The sequence below is a fragment of the Xenopus laevis genome, chromosome 2L, assembly GCF_017654675.1.
Source record: "Xenopus laevis strain J_2021 chromosome 2L, Xenopus_laevis_v10.1, whole genome shotgun sequence".
NCBI classification, from domain to species: domain Eukaryota; kingdom Metazoa; phylum Chordata; class Amphibia; order Anura; family Pipidae; genus Xenopus; species Xenopus laevis.
In genome coordinates, this window is record NC_054373.1 from 52,631,336 (window position 1) to 52,652,167 (window position 20,832).

The window sequence follows — 20,832 nt, forward strand, 5'->3', positions numbered from 1 at the left end:
AATCGGAATGGGAGAAGGCCTCAATAATAAGATGAGTAATAAAAAGTAATAATAACAATACATTTGTAGCCTTACAGAGCATTTGATTTTTAGATAGGGTCCGTGACTCTTTTTGAAAGATTCAGAAGAAGAAGGCAAAACATTTAAAATCTATAAAAAAAATAAATAATGAAAACCAATTGAAATGTTGCTTAGAATTGACCATTCTATAACATACGAAATGTTAACGTAAAGGTGAACCACCCCTTTACCACCACAATCTTGTTCACTAGATAAGTATTAAAATGACTGTGTATTTTAGCACTATTGTAAACTGTATACAGTATTTCCTTTCTCAAGTGAAATGCTAATTTGCATCTCTACAGTTTTCTTTCTCCAAGGATTTTTTAATAACAAGTGCAACTTAGGTGTGGTTGCAAAGATATGAATAGGACTCAGGACAGCGAAGGACGCAGCAAGGAACAATCTAGTGTCACTCACATCCGCATTCACATTGGCCATTGTCAGAGTGTAGATCCAAACAGCGTTATCCATGCCAAACAAGGCCATATACATTACAACCAATAAGACAACAGATTGCGAGGCCTTGTATTCAACTGTCTTCCGTTGGCCCTTGTCAGAACTGCGCTTGCCTTTCATTGATTTCCCATGGCGGTACAGAATATACAGAATGTACATACTGGAAAGAGTCATAAGTCCAACAAATATAATTTCTCGTATTACAGATACCAAACCGTTTATTATGTAAGATGCATAACTCATAAAGTCCATATCACAATATACTAAATGCAGTGAGTACGGTGATAGTGTTTCATTGGTTGTCGCCCTTCCAAACAGAACTGCAGAAGGATAAAGAGCCATATTCATTGCCAAAAACAATGCAATTATTAGTGAAACATGACGACTGATAATTTGTTTGAGCCATTTCCATTTTCCTGTGGCCGGAGCAATAATTATACATTGGTGACAGCTAAGGAAACTGGTTATACAAATGGACATGGCTCTGCTTACTCTGAAGACAAAAATAAATAATTTGCACTGTTGGTCATTGAGTACATTTTTTAACCCTATGGAGTACAAAGCTTGTAGTAGCACACGGGAAAGTAGAACTAAGAGATTCGCTAATGATAGTGCCATCCTTACTATGTTGGTTGGTAAGAGAGTTTTCTCTACACGCCCAATTTGCACAAATCTCAGAAAAAGTAAAACATTGGCAGGAATGCCAATTATGACCAGGGAAACAAAACCAACGGCTTTAAGTTGAAAATTTACTGCCATGGACCACGGAACTTTACTCCCTTTACTAGGTTTAATGTCATAACCATATATTTAGCAAATGATAATGCCGTTCTTTTTATATTGGCTGGTCACAGCTTTTACTCTAAACACCAAAATCTGTGAACAATTCAGAAAAAATGATCGTTGGTAGGAATTCTAATAACAACAACAATATTAATAACAAATCCAAAAGCTTTAAGTTGAAAAGGTGCCCCCTGGCACTGCAGATGTTTGCTTTTATAGTTTGATGCATTTACATGATTTCAACTGTTGCATATATTTCCAAAATCAATTTTTTTCTTCACTACAGTGAATATTATTTGCCCGTGGATTCCTGAAACTCTTTAACCTTGTGGTATCCAACTGAATGCAGTCCTCAAGGATTTTATGCTTTAGAGCTGGAATGGCATTGTCGAAATGTTTTTGCCTCAGAATCCAGTAATAATACACATACAGGAAACAAATTCATCATTTACTCTGTAGCTTGGCGAGACCACATTTTTGTCTGTCCATTCATGAAATGCTGTTTTCCTGCTAAGAACCATACCTTAGAAATAAATAGAAAAGCTGTATATTACTACTTGCAATAAGGATCTTTGATCATACATACTGCATGTGCTTGTGATGCCTCTAAACTTCTCTATGGCAAATACCCACAAGATATATCTAAAACCAAAGGGCAGGTCATAATTATAGGAAACGGACCACTTTGCACGAAATCATGAGAAAGCTGCATCAAAAATAGTAGGTGATTTATTAAATATCAAACTGGGATATAAGGATTTTTCGCCTCTCTGCTGATAACATTATTTGCTAACTGTATCATCTCTGAGCCTCAGCCCGGTCACATGATGCCGTATGTTTCTGATTCAGTTTGGAGGAGAGCCTTAGTCTGCTTATGTGTATTGGATGGTGTCTGTGTGTAAGAGAGACTGAGTCAAGTGGGTTGTGTGTGTGTGTATTGTTGTGCAGTAAGTGGTGGAGTATAGATACCTGTGCTGCTACACCAAGGCAACCCACCAAATCCCAGTCTGAGCTCATCTGTATTTATACATTTTCAGGAAAGTATGATTTATTGTGTGTATATTACCGTAAAGTCCCTTATATTCATTTTTATGTTCCCCCCATTGACTGACACCTCTGCCCATTGACTGCCAGCTGTGTTTTTGTTTGTCAGCCCTGCTTCTAAACTATCCCAAATAGACTCTCAATATAAATTATTTATTAAGTATCAAATTTATATTAAATAGTGGGTGACCAGTCTTCTAAGTAAACTCTCTCATATATCCCAAATACTGGACGTTTTTGGACATTTATATAAGTTCCAGGGAGGATAGAAACAAAAGTGAATGTGACACGTTTAAATGTTTTTAAAATAGATTTATAGCACCTGCTAGAATTTTAAAGAAAGAGATTGACCCCCTATGTTGTGCTCTATTAAAAAGCTCTACTTGACCCGGATCCTAATCCTTACTAACAACCCTCCCTTCCCCAATGGTGTACAGTACTCAGTAATGTGTAAAGAAATGTGTATGATGCATGAAAATATACTGTATAATTACTCATAACAGATATACAGTATCTGTATACACGTATATAGGAATAGTTTAAGACCGCAGAACATCTGTTTTCCATTCTAAATTTAACTATGATGTTTCTATTTGGAACTAGGGAAGAAAATCTATATGGTTATTTAGATTATCTTCCTAATAAACAGCCCCCTTAGGTAAACCTAAAATATATATATATATATATATATATATATATATATATATATATATATATATATATATATATATATATATATATATATATATATATATATATATATATATATATTTATATACGCTGATTTAGAAGGAATTTACTATTTGAAAGTAAACATTGCTGTAGGTAGCTGTAGTAAATGTATGACCTCTCCCCATAATTGTAGTATTGCCTTATATTTGGAGGCATATCTGCTGAAATGCTGCCATATATATTGAAAAACTATAGAATAACTGACATGCTTACCTGGTCTTGACTAAAATAATGCATCTGGGCTACAATACAATGGATATTTGTGAGTTTTATAGATGCTGAGTCCCTCAGAGTAATGTGCAAGGGAATAATTACATTGTTCTAATGCATAGCCAACTGCTTACTAAAGTAATTAAAACATTAGGGATCATATCGTTTGGGACATAACCAATTCTCTGCTAATTTTCCCAAGGCAGTAACTAATGCCTTAAAGGGAAGTTTTGCTGAGTATATTTGTTTTATATCATTTGAATAGAAGTTCGTCATAGTATAGTGTGTTGTCTGCACAAATTGCTCCTTCTGTCCATACACTGTATATTATGTGGACACAAGTAGGAGCTGACATATTTATTGTTAGAGCACTGGGGCACTGGGGCAAATGTACACTCAGATCTCATGGAGTGTAAGTGCTAGAAGAAAGTTGGTGCTAGGTCACAGCAAAATTGTTCCATGGGTGAAACAACTTCAGTGTTGGATTGCCCACTGGGATACCAGGAAAACTCCAGATGGGCCCAGGTGTTAGAAGGCCCTCTGCTAAGGTCATTTGCCTTGTGTGCCTATACCATGACCATTCCCCATTTCTATCAAAAGGCCAGACAATGACAAGTATGACGTTCTAAAACAACTGGACTTGCTAAGCAATCATTGAAGACATTTCACGACTCATCCGAGCAGCTTCTTCAGTTCAAATGACTGGTGTGGGAAGTCCTCGGCATATAAACTCTTCCACTAATCCAATCACAATGGAACATCGTAGCTCTTCAGAGAGGTGACATCTGAACTCCACAGAGCTGTAATTCTGTGATAGGATTACCAAAGTATCATGCAACTCCTAGAAACACGTGTTACTTGTGAGAGTTGCATGAATGGAAATTTGGCCTGTAGAGTTCATCTTCCTATGCTAACCCATTCGCTTGGTGAGCAATTGTTCTGTCTCCCCAATGTGTAGGTCAGTGTACTCCTCGCAACAATGGACTGCATATACCACATTGCTTTGTTTTTCATTAAGTGTTGGATCCTTTGGGTGTACCAGTTTTTGTGTTTTGCTAGGTTTGAAAAACACAGGGACGTGGTGTTTGTTGAAAATCCTCCTGAGTTTCTCCTAAACTCTAGCTACATATGGGATGACTATGTAGATATAGCATGACCTGGATGAATAAAAATCTTCATGGTCAGACAAGTATGAAGATTTCCAAAACAATTCTGAATAGTAACCCAGTGTAAAACAAAGTGCATTAGGCTTTAGGGACTTGCATAAATGTTCATTGATTATTACATAGTGAAAAAAACTCTATTGTAGTAAATTCATCTTACCCTGGTGGTCCAGTTGTGTGGCGGGGACGCCCGATGCGCCACCGGCGGGGACGCCCGCCACTCTGCTCCGTTTCAGATGCCATCTTGGATTCATAAGGGTGCGCACGCGCCTCCTCGCTATTTAAAGGCACAGGCGCGCTGGCGTGATGATGCCAGCGCGCAAAGGCACCAGATTTGAAAACTATAAAAGGCTTATTAAAGCCACAGCACCTTGCCTGTGATAGGATCTTGTTCCTGGTGCTTCTGTGCTTTAGAGCTTCTGATTAATCTGTATTTTGATTCCTGTTGTGACCCCTGCCTGGCTATTGACAATACTGAACTTCTGATTCCTGACCATTGACTACCTCTTCTGCTAAATCCTTGCTGATTGATTACCCGGTTTGACCCTTGCCTACCTGACTACGCTTATTCTCTGCCTGACCCGACCTGGCCTGATCTGACTTTGATTTTGTCTCATGCCTTGTACTGTGACCTTCAGCCCAAAGACTCTGCCTTACTGTTGTGCCCCTCTGCTTCTCTAGAACCCTTCGCCTTGCACCTCTCATTTTAAGACCTGGTGGCATCTGAGTAGCTGAGGGCTCCTCCCGAGGCCAAAGGCGACTGCTACAGGCAGAAGCACGAGCCGAGACCAGGGTGCTTGGCATCGGTTCTAGATTCAGGGTGCCAACCGTTACACCTATTTTGTAAAATATAAGGAAATTATAAGTCACTGAGGAGTTCAATGACTATATAAAAGCGCAAGGTCATTGAACTCTGAGTTGACTTCGATGGGCCTATTTATGAAGCCTTGATTTTTTTCTTGTCAACTTTGTTGTCGAAGTTTTAGAGATTTATTATGCCCCAAAGCTGCTAAAAATCGGCAAATACTCAAGCTAAAGCCTGTTCATGTAGAAGTCAATGGCAGATGTAACTTTTGAGGGGAGAGGGAGGGGGGTGCTACTTGCAGTACATGAGTAAAGAGTGACTGAAGTTCATCAGAGCAGAAGTCACATGACTGGGGACCCCTGGCAAACTGACAATATGTCTAGCCCCATGTCAGATTTCAAAATTAAATATAAAAAATCAATTTTATATTTTGAAAAATGGGTTTCAGCACAGAAGTCTGAAGGAGCAGCATTATTAACTGATAATAACAAGTTTTCCCATAACAGTATAACTTTATTTATTTTTTATACAGAATACATATACATATCTTATACATAAGATATGATGATCCAAATTATTGAAAAAACCAAACAGAACCGGAAGGCCTGATGGTGACAGATTGTAAAGTTGAGAGTGAACAATTGGTATTGCATTTGCGAATGTCCAAGACTGGTAAGGGGCAGGTAATTCGGCTGGGGAGGGCGGCGGGCACGGGTTGCTGCCCTCTAGTAATGTACCAGTGCTACCTGGAAGTTCGACCGAACTTGCCAGGTCCCCTATTGATGCACCAGGACGGAACATTCTTAACCAGGTTCCAATTCCAGGCTGCAGAGTTTAGGATGGGAGACAGTCTGAGTGCTTTAAACCACATTCGTTCCGCATAGGGCAGCCACGGAGGCAGCTGCACTGGGGTTACCGGTAGAGACCATCAAGGGCATTGGGAGGTGGAGGTCTGGGAGATACAAGCTTTATGTTCGCTCACAGTGCAAACTTTTATTATTTTGACTCACAGGTCCAGTGTCGATTTGGATTGCAGGTCACTCTTATGTTTACTGGGCTGCTCTGCATGCCGATGCCAGTGTTTACAAATGGCAGTTGGGATTTGATCGGCACAAGGCGACGGTGAGCTGACTGGGGTTCCGTGGTTTATGTTGGGGTAGGTTGTTGCAGTTACTGTCACGTTATGCAGACAAATACGGGTCCCCGCAAATTCTGGTTTTGCATGCTGGAGGGAATGACCTTAGCTCAGTCCCCATGAGGTTACTAATACAGGATATAAAATGCGATTGGTGGCGATTGCTCCGCCGCTTCCCTAGAACCTTAATAGTGTGGTCGGACATAGTGGACAGATTCACATGGAGAGGGGCGAGATCCAACAAGGCAGTAAGCAAAGCCAGGGTGAAGGTAAACAGGTAAGTGGGGAAGTTTGCAGTGAGAACAGGTGGTTTGGCCCTAAGACATATGGAGTTGGAAGCTAAGAAAATGGGAGTGTACAGAAGTGATGGGGTACACTTGAATAAGATTGGTTTAGACATTTTAAACATGTCTTTGCAGGACGGTTTGGAAAGGGCCTCAGCAGTGTGGGGGAGCAAAGGTTACTAAGGTGTCAGTACCCCTTTGCTGTGGCGGTGGTCCTGGGAAAGAAGGGAGTTAAAAGGAGGAACTATGAGGGGTTCCGGAGAGAAGGAGGAACATTATATATAACTAGTCAGCTCGGGCATGGGGACCCATGGTGGTACAAAAATTGAAAGTACCATTGAGTCGATGTATTGCGGCTGATGGGTAAACAAAATTCATGAAGGGTGCAGCAGTACGGAGGTACAATGCACAGGATGGTAATCCCTAGACCAAGGGAATCAGAATAGGTCATAAATAATTAGGATAACAAAAATGCTGTTATGGAATGTTATGTATAATAAAAATGTTAATTGTTTTATAAACAGTTCATTTTATTACAGTTATTGGTGGTTGAAAATGTTTGAACTTGGAAAAGATTAATAAATAAGCTGCGGCCATCATTATCCAACAAAAAATTGGTGTTGTCTGTTTTATTGGTGAGTTTAGGGGTGAGTGGTCACAGCAAGGGAAAGAGTGGATTGGTAAGTATGGTCATAATATCCCCTCCACTCCCGGCCTTTCACAGTCATGGATGTGGACATATTAATATTTTAAAAATTCCATATTTTACATACTGAACTTATTGCACAAGCCTAAAGTTTCAGCTTCTCAATAGCAGCAATAATCCAGGACTTCAAACTTGTCACAGGGGGTCACCACCTTGGAAAGTGTCTGTGACACTCACATACTCAGTGGGCTCTGAGCAGCTGTTGAGAAGCTAAATTTAGGGGTTGACACAAAGCAGAAAATTGGATTTTTCTGTCATATAAGCTGTTGCTACAATGCTTATTATTACATTATGATGCTTATTACACTGTTTGTTGAGCTGAAATGTACCAATAATATGTATTTAATCATTATCTAATCAGCCTTGTATTGTGACATTTATTTTCTGTTTATAAAGTATAATGTGAGTTGGTCCCTAAGCTCAGTTACTGACAGCAGCACAGAGCATGTGCAGTGAATCATCAGAAAAGAAAATGGAGAGCTACTGGGGCATCTTTGGAGACCCAAATCTTCCCTGCTTTAGGGAAGTACTATTGTTCCAGAGAAAACAACCTCAATTTAAATAGTTTTTTACATAGTTTAATTGTGTTAGTACTTTCTGGCTGGGACCCAAAACTGCTTTGAAAATTAAAGGTGAGACGTTACAAGGGATCTATAAAACGGCAACAATATTTTATTATCCATCAAATTAATGCTTTAGTAGTCACTGAATGATACTGCCTAAAGTTACTCATCATATTATCCACAACAATCCCCAAATCCTTCTCAATCAAGAAGCCCCACAACATTCTATCATTTAGGGGTTATTTATCAAAATCATAATTTATCTGATGTTTTAAAATAAAAAAAGTCCAACCAAACTAGAATCCACGATTTGACCTTATTTATTATTTTAAAAAAAGCACGATTTAATCAGATTGGCAAAAACTCAATAAAATCGAGTGAAAACCTGAATCGTACTATTTTTATGTATTTTTTTCCCGAATCGCTCGATGTTTTGGGCTTTTTCCAGAAAAGCCCGATATCAGATTTTTGCCCGAGAAGCCCCAAATAGTTGGATTTTCAGTCTTATTCCAGCACAGACCACAGAAACTTCCTAATAGGATAGGGACCTCTCTCATTGACTTATATACAACCTCGGCAGGTCTGAAATGGCCTCGGAGTATGAAAAATCTCGGAAAACTCGAATTTTCTTTCCCCACCAAAAATTATAAAATAAATTATAATTTTCTAGTAATTTTTCGAGTTTTTAGCATTCGGATGAGCAATAATTTTTCAGCAGCCATGGATTTTCAGCGACGCCCATTGACTTCAATGCTGATTTTTCAATGTTTGGCAAATTTGTTCGGAGTTTTGGATATCACTTTGAAGCAAAGTGGAACAGATTCACTCATCACTACAAGTAATGCCTTCTGCTCTGCTGCTTCTCAGTCTCAGTAGCCCTATCCCTTATCCTACTAATCTGCTGCTCCTCAATGCCACATGCCTATGCTTATGCACAGAACTGTAGGGCTATGGCAGAAGAACACAGAAGGTATGAAGGGTTTTGCTGGTGAAATCATCCATAATAATTAACAGGGTGTTGCTTGCGCTCAAAGAAATTGTTTTAATATGTTTTCTCCCTGCAGCTCTCCAGCTGTTGCTAAACTACATTTCCAGGACCCCAGCAGTTCTTGTTTTATGTAGATAAAAATCCTATATATTGTAAGAAAAGGGACAACCTGATGCGATGCTTTGCTTTTATTCTATCTTTTGCATTGTCTGTCACGTCCCCACTACCCCATACAAATATGTGCTGGACTTGGAAACAAGTGACATTATGAAATGTGTAATGCACAACTGCTATATATGATGGGTTTCACATTATTGCACTGTCATTTTCTTTCTTTCAAAGCTATACAAGATGCTAAAAGAGCAATTACAGACAAACTGAAAGAAGAAATGAATAGACAGTTGATATTTTTTAGAATACTTTATCAATTTGACTTATTCATTGAGTAATGTACATTAGTTTTTTAAGCAAAACTATTCACTGGCTGAGCTTTCTTTCACAACTCTTTTGTGATTTTTGTTCAATTATTCATTTCTTTGTACTAAACATTTCAAGTGTGGCTGTAACTTTGGGTTGTTAATGATAATTACTATTGGACTAAGTGCAGAGTAGGAGCAAGCCAGTGCTATCCTGGCATCATTCATATCATTTGTGACTCTGGTTAAGGTCAGTGTATAGATCCACATGCAGTTATCAAATCCAAATAATAACACATACAAAATAACCAACATAATGACAGCTCTAGAGGCCTTGTCTTCAGCTGATTTCCCTTGTGCTCTAGATGAACTTCTTATGTCCTTTACTGATCTTTTATGATTTATTAAAATGTAAACAATGTATGTACTTGCCAGAGCCATTAGCCCAACAAGAAGGAAATCCCTTGCAGCAAACATCGAGCCATTAGCAATATAATTATTATAGGTTCCAAATGCCATATTGCAGTAGACCAGGTTCAGTGTGTAAGGGGAGGCTGTAGAATTCTTTTTGGCCTGGGCATACAAGCCACTGCTTGGATCAAGGATGATATTTATAATTAAGAGGCATATTGTGATAGCCAGTACATTTGGGGTCACCTTTTGCTTCAGATAAGACCAGATTCCACTTGATGGAGCAATGAGGATACACTGGTAACAGCTTAGAAAAGTGGTGGTACAAATAGACATAGACCTGCTCACTCTGTATGTATACACAGAAAGTTTGCATTGAGGGTCATCCAGCAAATTTTCCACTCCTATGGCGTTGAGATACTGCAGGATGACTCGAGAAAAGACAATTAAAAGATTCATGAAGGCCAAAGCTGTCAAAATGATATTTGTAGGTAGAAATTTCTTCTCTACCATTTTGACGAAAATGAACTTTAATATAATGTAGGAATTTGCAGGAATCCCAATTATCACCAGTAATAAGAAAAAGACGGCTTTGCTAAGAAGCTGGATATCCATCAATTTTAATGGAAGAGACTCCTAAAAGAAGTACAAATAGAAATTACATATTTATGAAAATATAAAAATAGGACAACTTTTAAAAGGAGTAATACACCTTAAAATTAACTTTTATCAAGATGTAGAGATCGCTGTTCTACGACATTTTACAATGCCTTCATTTGTAAAAGATTTTTTTTCATATTTAAAACTCTGATGTTGAGCTGTTAAGAATTTCAATAAAATTTAATTTTTGCTATTGATCTGTGTTTTTTGGTTGACCACGGTATTTGGAAGTAGGCAGAAAAGAAATGCTACTAATTTAAAAATTTAAAGACTGTTCAAGAGTCTGTATGTGTGTGTATATATACTGTACTGTAGATATATAGATAAATAGATAGATAGATAAATATATATATATATATATATATATATATATATATATATATATATATATATATATATATATATCAATTACCAATGGACCAGCACCCCCTTTTTTTTAAAACGTAATATTCTTTATTGTTGTCTTGGTATCAAACCTAACTTGGCTGCCCTTTTATTAGACACCAGTGGGATCACCTGAAACTTAGTCCCTTTGTAAAAGGTATAATTAAGCAATTGAATTCTTAATGAATCAGATGAAAATTAAGCATAGGACTGGCCAGATATGGGATGACTTTGACGTAGTTGGCCAGCTTAAATATATTGCAATATATGGACAAACAATCCCTGTGTTGTTTAAAGGGTAAGGCATTTTTTAGTAGCAGTATGCACAAAATGTCTCTGTCTTAAATATATTGATAATGGGTTGAGTGCAGAGGACCTCTTGTAGTTGACTATATGTATTTTGTGGTCACACCCTCATTGCACCCCCGCCTAATGGTTTTAAAAAATAGTGGTGAGCACAACTTTCCCTTGTTTGTTATAGTTATACAGGAGCAGTGACCAGCTCCATGTTGTAGCTCCCACCCTTCCCAGCTATAGTCAGGTGATCCCACTGGTGTCTAATAAAAGGGCAGCCAAGTTTGGGAGTTTTACTTTGAAAGCAGCTAGTAAGTTGCAGGTAAAACTTAGTCCCTTTGTAAAATGTATAATTAAGCAATTGAATTCTTAATGAATCAGATGAAAATTAAGCATAGGACTGGCCAGATATGGGATGACTTTGACGTAGTTGGCCAGCTTAAATATATTGCAATATATGGACAAACAATCCCTGTGTTGTTTAAAGGGTAAGGCATTTTTTAGTAGCAGTATGCACAAAATGTCTCTGTCTTAAATATATTGATAATGGGTTGAGTGCAGAGGACCTCTTGTAGTTGACTATATGTATTTTGTGGTCACACCCTCATTGCACCCCCGCCTAATGGTTTTAAAAAATAGTGGTGAGCACAACTTTCCCTTGTTTGTTATAGTTATACAGGAGCAGTGACCAGCTCCATGTTGTAGCTCCCACCCTTCCCAGCTATAGTCAGGTGATCCCACTGGTGTCTAATAAAAGGGCAGCCAAGTTTGGGAGTTTTACTTTGAAAGCAGCTAGTAAGTTGCAGGTAAAACTTAGTCCCTTTGTAAAATGTATAATTAAGCAATTGAATTCTTAATGAATCAGATGAAAATTAAGCGTAGGACTGGCCAGATATGGGATGACTTTGACGTAGTTGGCCAGCTTAAATATATTGCAATATATGGACAAACAATCCCTGCTTTGTTTAAAGGGTAAGGCAATTTTTAATAGCAGTATGCACAAAATGTCTTTGTCTTAAATATATCGATAACGGGTTGAGTGCAGATGACGTCTTTTAGTTGACTATATGTATTTTGTGGTCACACCCTCATTGCACCCCCGCCTAATGGTTTTAAAAAATAGTGGTGAGCACAACTTTCCCTTGTTTATATATCAACTTCTATCTATTTTTTGCTGAGCACAGCACCCAGGCAATCTTGGACTTTTATTGAGTGCCGATATCTATCTATCTATCTATCTATCTATCTATCTATATATATAATAGTGTTAATTTCATCATGCATTAAAATTTTTTTTTTATATGAGATTAGATATTTTTCAGAAATGTATATACACTCTCCATTGCATCTACTATAATCATTTTTGCTGAATCTGAGAATCCAAATTATTACATTACTCTTTTTGAGCATCTCAGAGTGTCTTATATAAGCTTAGCTTTTCTCAAAATGTATACCGTGATGTTCAATGTGCTTGGGGTTCAGAGACTGTGGACTGAAATTTGTACAATTTATGTTTAAAAACATTTAGTAGCCTTAGTAAAATATTTACTTTTACCATTTCAATAATATTTTTGTATGCTTCCATGCGCATCTGGAGTTACCTATAAGTAAACAGTGCCTGAAACATTGTTTTAGTCAAGAATTTAGAATGTAAGCTCTACAGGGCAGGAATCAGTTTTGTGTGTCTGATTTGTTCTGCAAGATCAAAGACTGGGTTAATGTATTTTAAGAAATGAACGTCTACACAAGCAGTACTATATAATTAAAAATATAAGTACATATGCATAGGTTTATCACAAGGATATAGACTGTAAGTAGAATTGTGAGTGGTCTTATAAGAATTTCATTAGACTCACTATATATATATATATATATATATATATATATATATATATATATATATATATATATATATATATATATATATATATATATATATATATATATATAGAAACGTTGAGCAAGAATAAACTTTCACTTGGCTTTTGAGACACGAAGTCCTTGGAGTGTGGTTTGTTTGTTTTCTGCTATACTAATGTGTTGACCGGCACCCAGGCATTTGAGGACAGTTTAGAGTGCACCAGTTGTATGGGATATAGATATATATATATATATATATATATATATATATATATATATATATATATATATATATATATATATTTTTTTTTTTTACACCGTCAATTTTTCCTTCTATTTTAGCAATATGACTAAGCACAATCAGCCCAAGAACATGATGGTGCCACCACTTTACTTCTCTGTAGCTATGGCTCATTTATATCAAGTTTTGTGTAGAACAGGGGCCTATAAGGTTGGGTGGAACACAAAGTCATAACTTAAAGGAACTACATCAAAGCCTGTCTTGAGTTGTCTGAGAGTAACTGCAATATGGAAAAACATTAATTGTTCAAACAAAGACAGAGCTTTAAAGTAATATGTGTAACACTAATCTACCACTACTGAACTACAATATCTTCCTAGAACTCAAGTAGTGGTAGCATCATGCTGTTGGGCTGCTTTTCATTAGCAGTACCTGAGCATATTGTTAAAAAAAGGCTCAAGGAACAAAAAGATGAATATCCCGAAATGGTCCACTCAAAATTTCAATTCAAGTGAGAATCTGTAGCACTGTTGGAAAATTGAGGTGTACACAAGAGTCTTCCAACTAACCTGAATGCAATTGAAAAAAATCTACCAGAAGAAAGACAGCTAAAATGACTTCCAAATGGCATGCAAAGCTGGCATGTACTTACCTGAAAACTATTATGTGCCTCATATATGTGTGGACTAAATACTTCTGTAAACAGCATATTTCACACACAAACGCCGTCCCATGGAGGCAAATTTATGAAATGTACCTGTTTGTGGTGGTGTCTTTTGATTGCAGAAGAACCAAGTGATTTTCTTAATCTCTCTTCATGGGGAAATTTACTAAATGGCAAAGTGGCTAACGCTGGTGAAAATTCGCCAGCGTAATGTCATTTTGCCACTTCGCCAATTTACTAATAGTGGCCCTGGGGAAAATTTGCCATTGAATATGGCATCTTAACTATATGTGGGCACATGTGTAGGGCATTAGAACACCCCTATATACTTTTATTAACTTTCCCTGGGCTTGTGTAGTGAAACATGCGCTGCAGCATACACGTCCATTCATTTTTAAATTTGGCGCCGTATGCAAATTAGCCTTCGCTAGCGTAACTTCGAATGGCTGATCGTGCTATCACTTGCGCAACTTCGTAAACATTCAGAAACCTGTGCGCAACTTCGGATCTTCGTGAATTTGCGCAGCCCTGGCGAATCTATGCCTGGCGAAGTGCGGCGAAGTGCGGCGAAGGCAACGCTGGCCGATTTTCGGATTTAAATACATTTCCCCCCATGACTCTAAATCGCTGGCGATTGACATGAAAAAATTTGTGATTTTGTTTCCTACCAGCAGGTCTTTGGGAAAAATTAAAAGCTTGCCACCTTAAACCTGGCGAGCTTTTAATTTTTATCAAAAACGTGCTTCTGGTAAAGTGACATTCTAAATAAAATTAATTTAATTATACCTGCCTTTAGCAGTTGGCCTTTTGCTTCTGCCTAACTAAAACGTACCACCTTTATTGTTACACTTGATATTAATCTCCCAAAACTCACCTGTTCATACCTTTTCTAAAGTGTCCTTTGCTCCAGTTATCCCTGTTTAAGTGAAGCCACATATATTTATACATACTCATATCTGTATTTAGTATGTGTCTCTGACATCATGACACAGAGGATTAATTAAAATGGAGAGGTAATTAAACTTCACATTGTTATAAACAAGTAATTATAATAAGAACGTTGTTATTCATTTTATGTGTGTTAAGGTTTCCTCTTTACTGAATTTTAATCAGTTCAGATGTAGGCATTATGTGCACATACTTTTAAAGAATTATTTAAGCACTTTATGGGGCCTATTTATTAAACCCTAAAAATGTATATGGCTAAAACTGGCATATTATATTTATTGAATTTACTGCACCAGCCTAAAGTTTTAGCTTCTCATTTGCATCAATGATTATGGGCTTCTAATTGTCACAGGGGGTCACCATCTTAGAAAGTGTCTCACATGCCCAGTGGGCTCTGAGCAGCTGTTGAGAAGCTAAGCTTAGAGGTTTTTTCACAAATTTTCAAGTAGAAAATGAGGTTGGCCTGTAATATAAGCTGATGCTTATTAAATTCAGATACTAATTGCACTTATTTCTGAACTGAACGTAGTAATTATATATATATTAATTACTAATTATTGACATCAGCCTTCTATTGTGACATTACTATTGTATGTGTACTGTATATTGTGAGTGGGTCCCTAAGCTCAGTAAGTGACAGCAGCATAGAGCATGTGCAGGGAATCAGCAGAAAAGAAGATGGGGAGCTACTGGGGCATCTTTAGAGACCCAGATCTTTACTGCTAAAGGATTGTGGTTGTCTTGGGCTGATACAGACGTATAGGATTTCTAGCCTACGCTTTAGTTCTCCTTTAAAGGGGAATTTTTAAGGGGAAAAAAATCTTGAATTCTTAGATATTTATTACATCTCCAAATTGCTAAAACTCTAAATCTGAAAATATTCCATCTCAAACATTTTAAGGTCATGTAGAAGTCAATGGCAGATGTCGCTGAAGATGTCTCTTGACATCGTGACCTAGCTGTTTTTCGTCCAATAATCCGATAAATACAAGTTTTTCAGACGACAATTCAATAAAGTCTGGTTTTCTGAGCATGAATTGTACAATCCGTACAACACTCAATTTTGTTGCTACGTTTTTTCGCTCGGAATATTTGTAGAAGAATTATTGATAAATGAGTTATCTTTGTCAATGGGAATTTGGTCGACTTTACTGTAATTATCTTGAGTTATAAAAAAGATGTTAGTTTTTTTTTTTTGCAAGTTCAAAGATCCCTCACTCAATTGCATGACAAGAATAAAATGTATACTTAAAATGTAGGCTCTTTTCTCAAATGCAAACAATTATGAAGCTGTTTGAAATCTTCACATATTAAGTTCTGCTAACTGGCCTGTGTCACACACATGAATAATCACAAAGGGGCAGATTTACTGGCTAATGCCAGCGTCAATTCGCTAGCGTTACCGCATGCAGGGATATTGCTAGTTTACAAACGGGGGCACGCGCTAGCGAAATAGACAGCCGCTAGCGGCCATTCGCACTCTATCGCTAGCCTAACACTGCTAAAAATCATGTAAACTTTGAAAAAAAACATATGGGAGTGTAAGGAACGGTTACCCTGGTGGTCTAGTGGTTAACGCTTACCCTGGTGGTCCAGTGGCTTCATCCTGGGCATGCAGGGGCACCCGCCATGCCTCCGGTGGGGACGCCCGCCGCATGCGTCTTTCCTCTTCTGTGTCTGGTTTCAACATGGCACGCTCGCCCGCACGTTTCCATGTTTATGTGCCGGCGTGATGACGTCACGCACAAGGGCGTGAAATTCAAATAGCATAAATTCAGTATTCAATTCATTGCCCATTGTTAGGTTCTATTTGAAAGTTCCTAGGTGCCTTGTATAATCCTGTCTGTTATTACTGGTTTTGACCCTTGCTTTGCCTGTGACTATTCTAATTCTCTTCAATCCTGACCTTTGCCTGCCTGATTACTCCGACCTCTCCAATCCTGATCCTGCCTGCTTGTGACTACTCTGATCTCTCCAATCTGACCTTTGCCTGTCCTCCGACTATTATTCGCTCTCCAATCCCGATTCCGGCCTGTCTGACAATTCTCTGCTTGTGCTGGCCTGGCCTGCCTGTTCCTGGTAGTGTTTTTCCTTCCAGTATCCTGGCGAGACAATCGTACCCCTTTGCTCGTCCAGAACTGTTAACTTAGCTCCTCTCTCAAATAAGACCTGGCGGCATCCGATTAGCCGAGGGCTCCTCCCGAGGTGAAAGGCGGCGGTTAGAGGCAGAAGTGATAGCCAAGACCATGGAACTTAGCTTGGCTTCTGGATGTAGAATGCTGAACGTGACAGGGAGATGGCCTTCCTGTAATTGGAGCTTTCTGGATAATGTGTTTCTATATAGGGAGAGATTTAACATGATAGTGGCCTTTTCCTATAATTGATTTGTCCCAGTATAACTTTTGCAGAAAGGACACACTATTTTTTTAAATGTTTTTATTTGCACCATAATACCCAACATACATAACAAAGCAAACATGTTATTACAATTATGAATAAAACTTTCTTCTTGAGACTGGGCCTGGTCTACACACTTGAGGACACACTATTTTTTTTAATTAAATACCACTCCATCCCTAGTGACACCTGTGCCATGACCTGTTTCTTAACTTACCAGTGCACATATAGCATTATTATACTGGGATACTGTCATGGGAGAAATTTTTTTTTTTTTCCCAAAATGAATCAGTTAATAGTGCTGCTCCAGCAGAATTCTGCACTGAATCCATTTCTCAAAAGAGCAAACAGATTTTTTTATATTCAATTTTGAAATCTGACATGGGGCTAGACATATTGTCAATTTTCCAGCTGCCCCAAGTCATGTGACTTGTGCTCTGATAAACTTCAATCACTCTTTACTGCTGTACTGCAAGTTGGAGTGATATCAACCCCTCCCTTTTCCCACCCCAGCAGCCAAACAAAAGAACAATGGGAAGGTAACCAGATAACAGCTCCCTAACACAAGATAACAGCTGCCTGGTAGATCTAAGAACAATACTCAATAGTAAAAACCCATGTCCCACTGAGACACATTCAGTTACATTGAGAAGGAAAAACAGCAACCTGCCAGAAAGCATTTCTCTCCTAAAGTACAGGCACAAGTCACATGACCAGGGGCAGCTGGGAAATTGACAAAATGTCTAGCCCCATGTCAGATTTCAAAATTGAATTTAAAAAAATCTGTTTGCTCTTTTGAGAAACTGATTTCAGTGCAGAATTCTACTGGAGCAGCACTATTAACTGATTCATTTTGAATTTTTTTTTTCCCATGACAGTATCCCTTTAAGTAATGCTGGACTGGGGGGCACAATACCACTACTGGATGAAGTAAAAATGTAAACATTAATCCATCCTATATAAGGAGTTATCCCTACCTAGCTTAATGTTACTGATAGAACCAGCAACATGTGCACATATGCGGGATTTGGGTTTGGGTGTATTTAAAAAATAATAGTTAATCCATTTTATTATTAGTGATGTTGATATGATACTTTCAATGACATGCACCTAGAGTGGCCACCTTTCTAACATTCTTACCGGCTGGTGGGGGATGGGCACAAGTAATAGGGTAATGCAAAAGAGGCATAGCAATGATTTGTGGACAGATGAAAGCAGGTTATGGAGATGATTGGGGACGGGGAAGATTGGGGAGGGCCAAAGGCTCAAGATATTACAAATTTACTAGCAACTACATTTGCTAGAAAATGCAGGGCCAGATCTTGGCAGGTGTTTTAATGACTAGGCTGATAAAATAACGGCCTTGTGCCAACCCTTTAGGCACCTAAATTATCACTGTTATTAGTATATGTGATGGCTGCAATGACAAAGGATACATGTCTGGTTCCCTTAAAACAATTCCCTATGTACACTTTAAAGAGGAAGCAATGTAGACTATCCGGTCATGCCAAGTATGGAGCACTATGTATAGAGAAGGGCGGAGAAAAATGTCTTGGCTTTAACTCTTAAGTTATTGTATTTTTACAGAGAAAAAATATATATTAAAAAAATAATAATTTGTGTAAAATGGACTCTATGAAAGATGGAGTTCCCCTAATACTAGAATTATCATTACTATCTATTGGAGACTGGCAGATGATTCCCCGTGGGAGCCCAGCTTGAACATACAATAAACTATGTAAAATAAATCTTTGTATGAAACTATTTAATTATTTGTGTGATTGTGTAGCTGAGTGTAAAGTTCTGACCTAAAAAGAAATGTTGCTATGAAGAAGAAGATGTATAAATACTAGTGTTGGTTCCTCTCTTTTTGGTACCTGTTGGATTCTCTCATACATACAATGAAGCCTCCATTTTACATCCTCTAATTTTAAGTTTTTCCATATGTCATACCATTTTTGTGGTCCCACCAATATATTATGCATAAAGAATTTCCCTGACTTCACATTATTTTTTCTGGTCCCCTGAAAAATGTAAAATGGGGGTTCTACTGTACATAAAGTGGAGAAACAACAGCAGGAAGATGTTGTGCACAACAAAATTTCATAAGCATAGAATCTATGTTCAAACATTATATTTCAGTCTATGGGGAAAGCTGCTTTGTTCCCAGAGTGGCAGACAGGTTAAAAGATGAGCCATATAAAAAAAGAAACAATGAGGTGGATACAGGACAGGAGCAGGAGAGGGGGTGAGGTGCAAAAATATATATTATAATATTATAGATACTTCTATCTATACAGATATGTAGAGTAAGGCAGAAGGTTATTAGAGACGGAGAGGTGAGTGTCGGGGTAACTCAGCAGAATGAGACGGGAAAGGGTAAAAGAGGACAATGAATAAAGTGAGGCCATGGATAGGAGGGGGATTCAATAGGGCAACAGGGCAAGGAACTGTAGAGAGAATGGTTATAGGTAAAACCTACAGCCAACCTGTACCTATAAGATTCAATAATGAATGTAGTTACACAGATATACACAGGTTCATTTATAGTCTCTTTAACACACACGCAGTTTGTCCTTCTTACACACAGTTGCCCTTACACACATTTACACTAACAGTTAATTTTACACACAGACATAGATACACACACATAACTGACAGATTCACACATCGCTGTGAAATATGCTGGCGCTATATAAATAAATGTTAATAATAATAATAATAATCTGCCCTGGGAAAGAAGCTGCTTCATCCGGAGAAGATTCTGATTTTCTCCTCTGATTTTATCATTCCACACACAGTTGAGGAGCAGGAAGCGTCTCACAAAGGGAAGGGGCAGAGTTAAATCCGGACTGCTGCACTGAGCATTATAATAGGCATTGGGATGGTCCATTATTTGAAGGGGTGCTGACGACAAGATGTAAGCCTTTTACAAGCTTATTGCAGTTTTTTAATGGTAATTTTGAGAAATGTTCATATAAAAGAGAACAAAACAGCATATGTATACATATGGCAAGAGAATATCCTTTATTATCTAGTACAAGTCCAGGGGGGCAAGTTAAGCATAAGCAGAGAACCTGGCAGGGCTCCTTTGAACCCTGTGCCACAGTCCAGTCTCTCCACAGGATGGGGTATGTCCTATGGATATTTATTTTACTTTTGAGTTTTTCTATAACACGCTATGAAGTCTGGCAGTTTTAGGCTAAGGACATGTGGAGCTGTGCCTCAGCATTTCTCTGCCTGGGTTTTCTCTGCAGGGGGAAAGAAGCCAATGTGTTCCTCTCCACTCTTTTGTGTATCTGCACAGACAGGCATGGCATTGGACTGTGTGCCTTTTACACTGAGCAGATTTCAGTACAAAACCACAGCAGCAGTCTATGGGGTAGATTCACTAAAGGACGAAGTGGCTAACGCTAGCGACAATTCACCAGCATTGCCACCAGCAGGGACATTGGCAGTTCACTAACAGGCGCAGGCGCCAATTCGCTAGTGAAAGAGACCGTCACTATTGTTGGTTTGTACTCTATTGCCAGCTTACTTTTCGCTCTGGCAAAAGGTCGTTACTCCACATATTCAGTAAAGTGCGGATTTTACTGAATATTACCTTTCACCAGAGTTGACTTTC

At 38.2% G+C, this 20,832-nt stretch overlaps 2 protein-coding genes across 2 annotated transcripts; both read right to left on the reverse strand.

Moving 5' to 3' along the window:
• Positions 1–303: 303 nt before the first annotated feature.
• LOC121399707 (olfactory receptor class A-like protein 1) lies at positions 304–1,278 on the reverse strand. The gene has a single exon (XM_041581247.1). The coding sequence runs from the start codon at positions 1,276–1,278 to the stop codon at positions 304–306; it is 975 nt and encodes a 324-aa protein (XP_041437181.1).
• Positions 1,279–9,456: 8,178 nt separating this feature from the next.
• Positions 9,457–10,374, reverse strand: LOC108707463 (olfactory receptor class A-like protein 1). The gene has a single exon (XM_018245467.2). The coding sequence runs from the start codon at positions 10,372–10,374 to the stop codon at positions 9,457–9,459; it is 918 nt and encodes a 305-aa protein (XP_018100956.2).
• Between the last annotated feature and the right edge of the window lie 10,458 nt (positions 10,375–20,832).

What these genes read in the sequence shown, in the direction of transcription:
- LOC121399707 (XM_041581247.1), bottom strand. Translation starts at nt 1,278, where the DNA reads ATGGCAGTAAATTTTCAACTTAAAGCCGTTGGTTTTGTTTCCCTGGTC.
- LOC108707463 (XM_018245467.2), bottom strand. Translation starts at nt 10,374, where the DNA reads ATGGATATCCAGCTTCTTAGCAAAGCCGTCTTTTTCTTATTACTGGTG.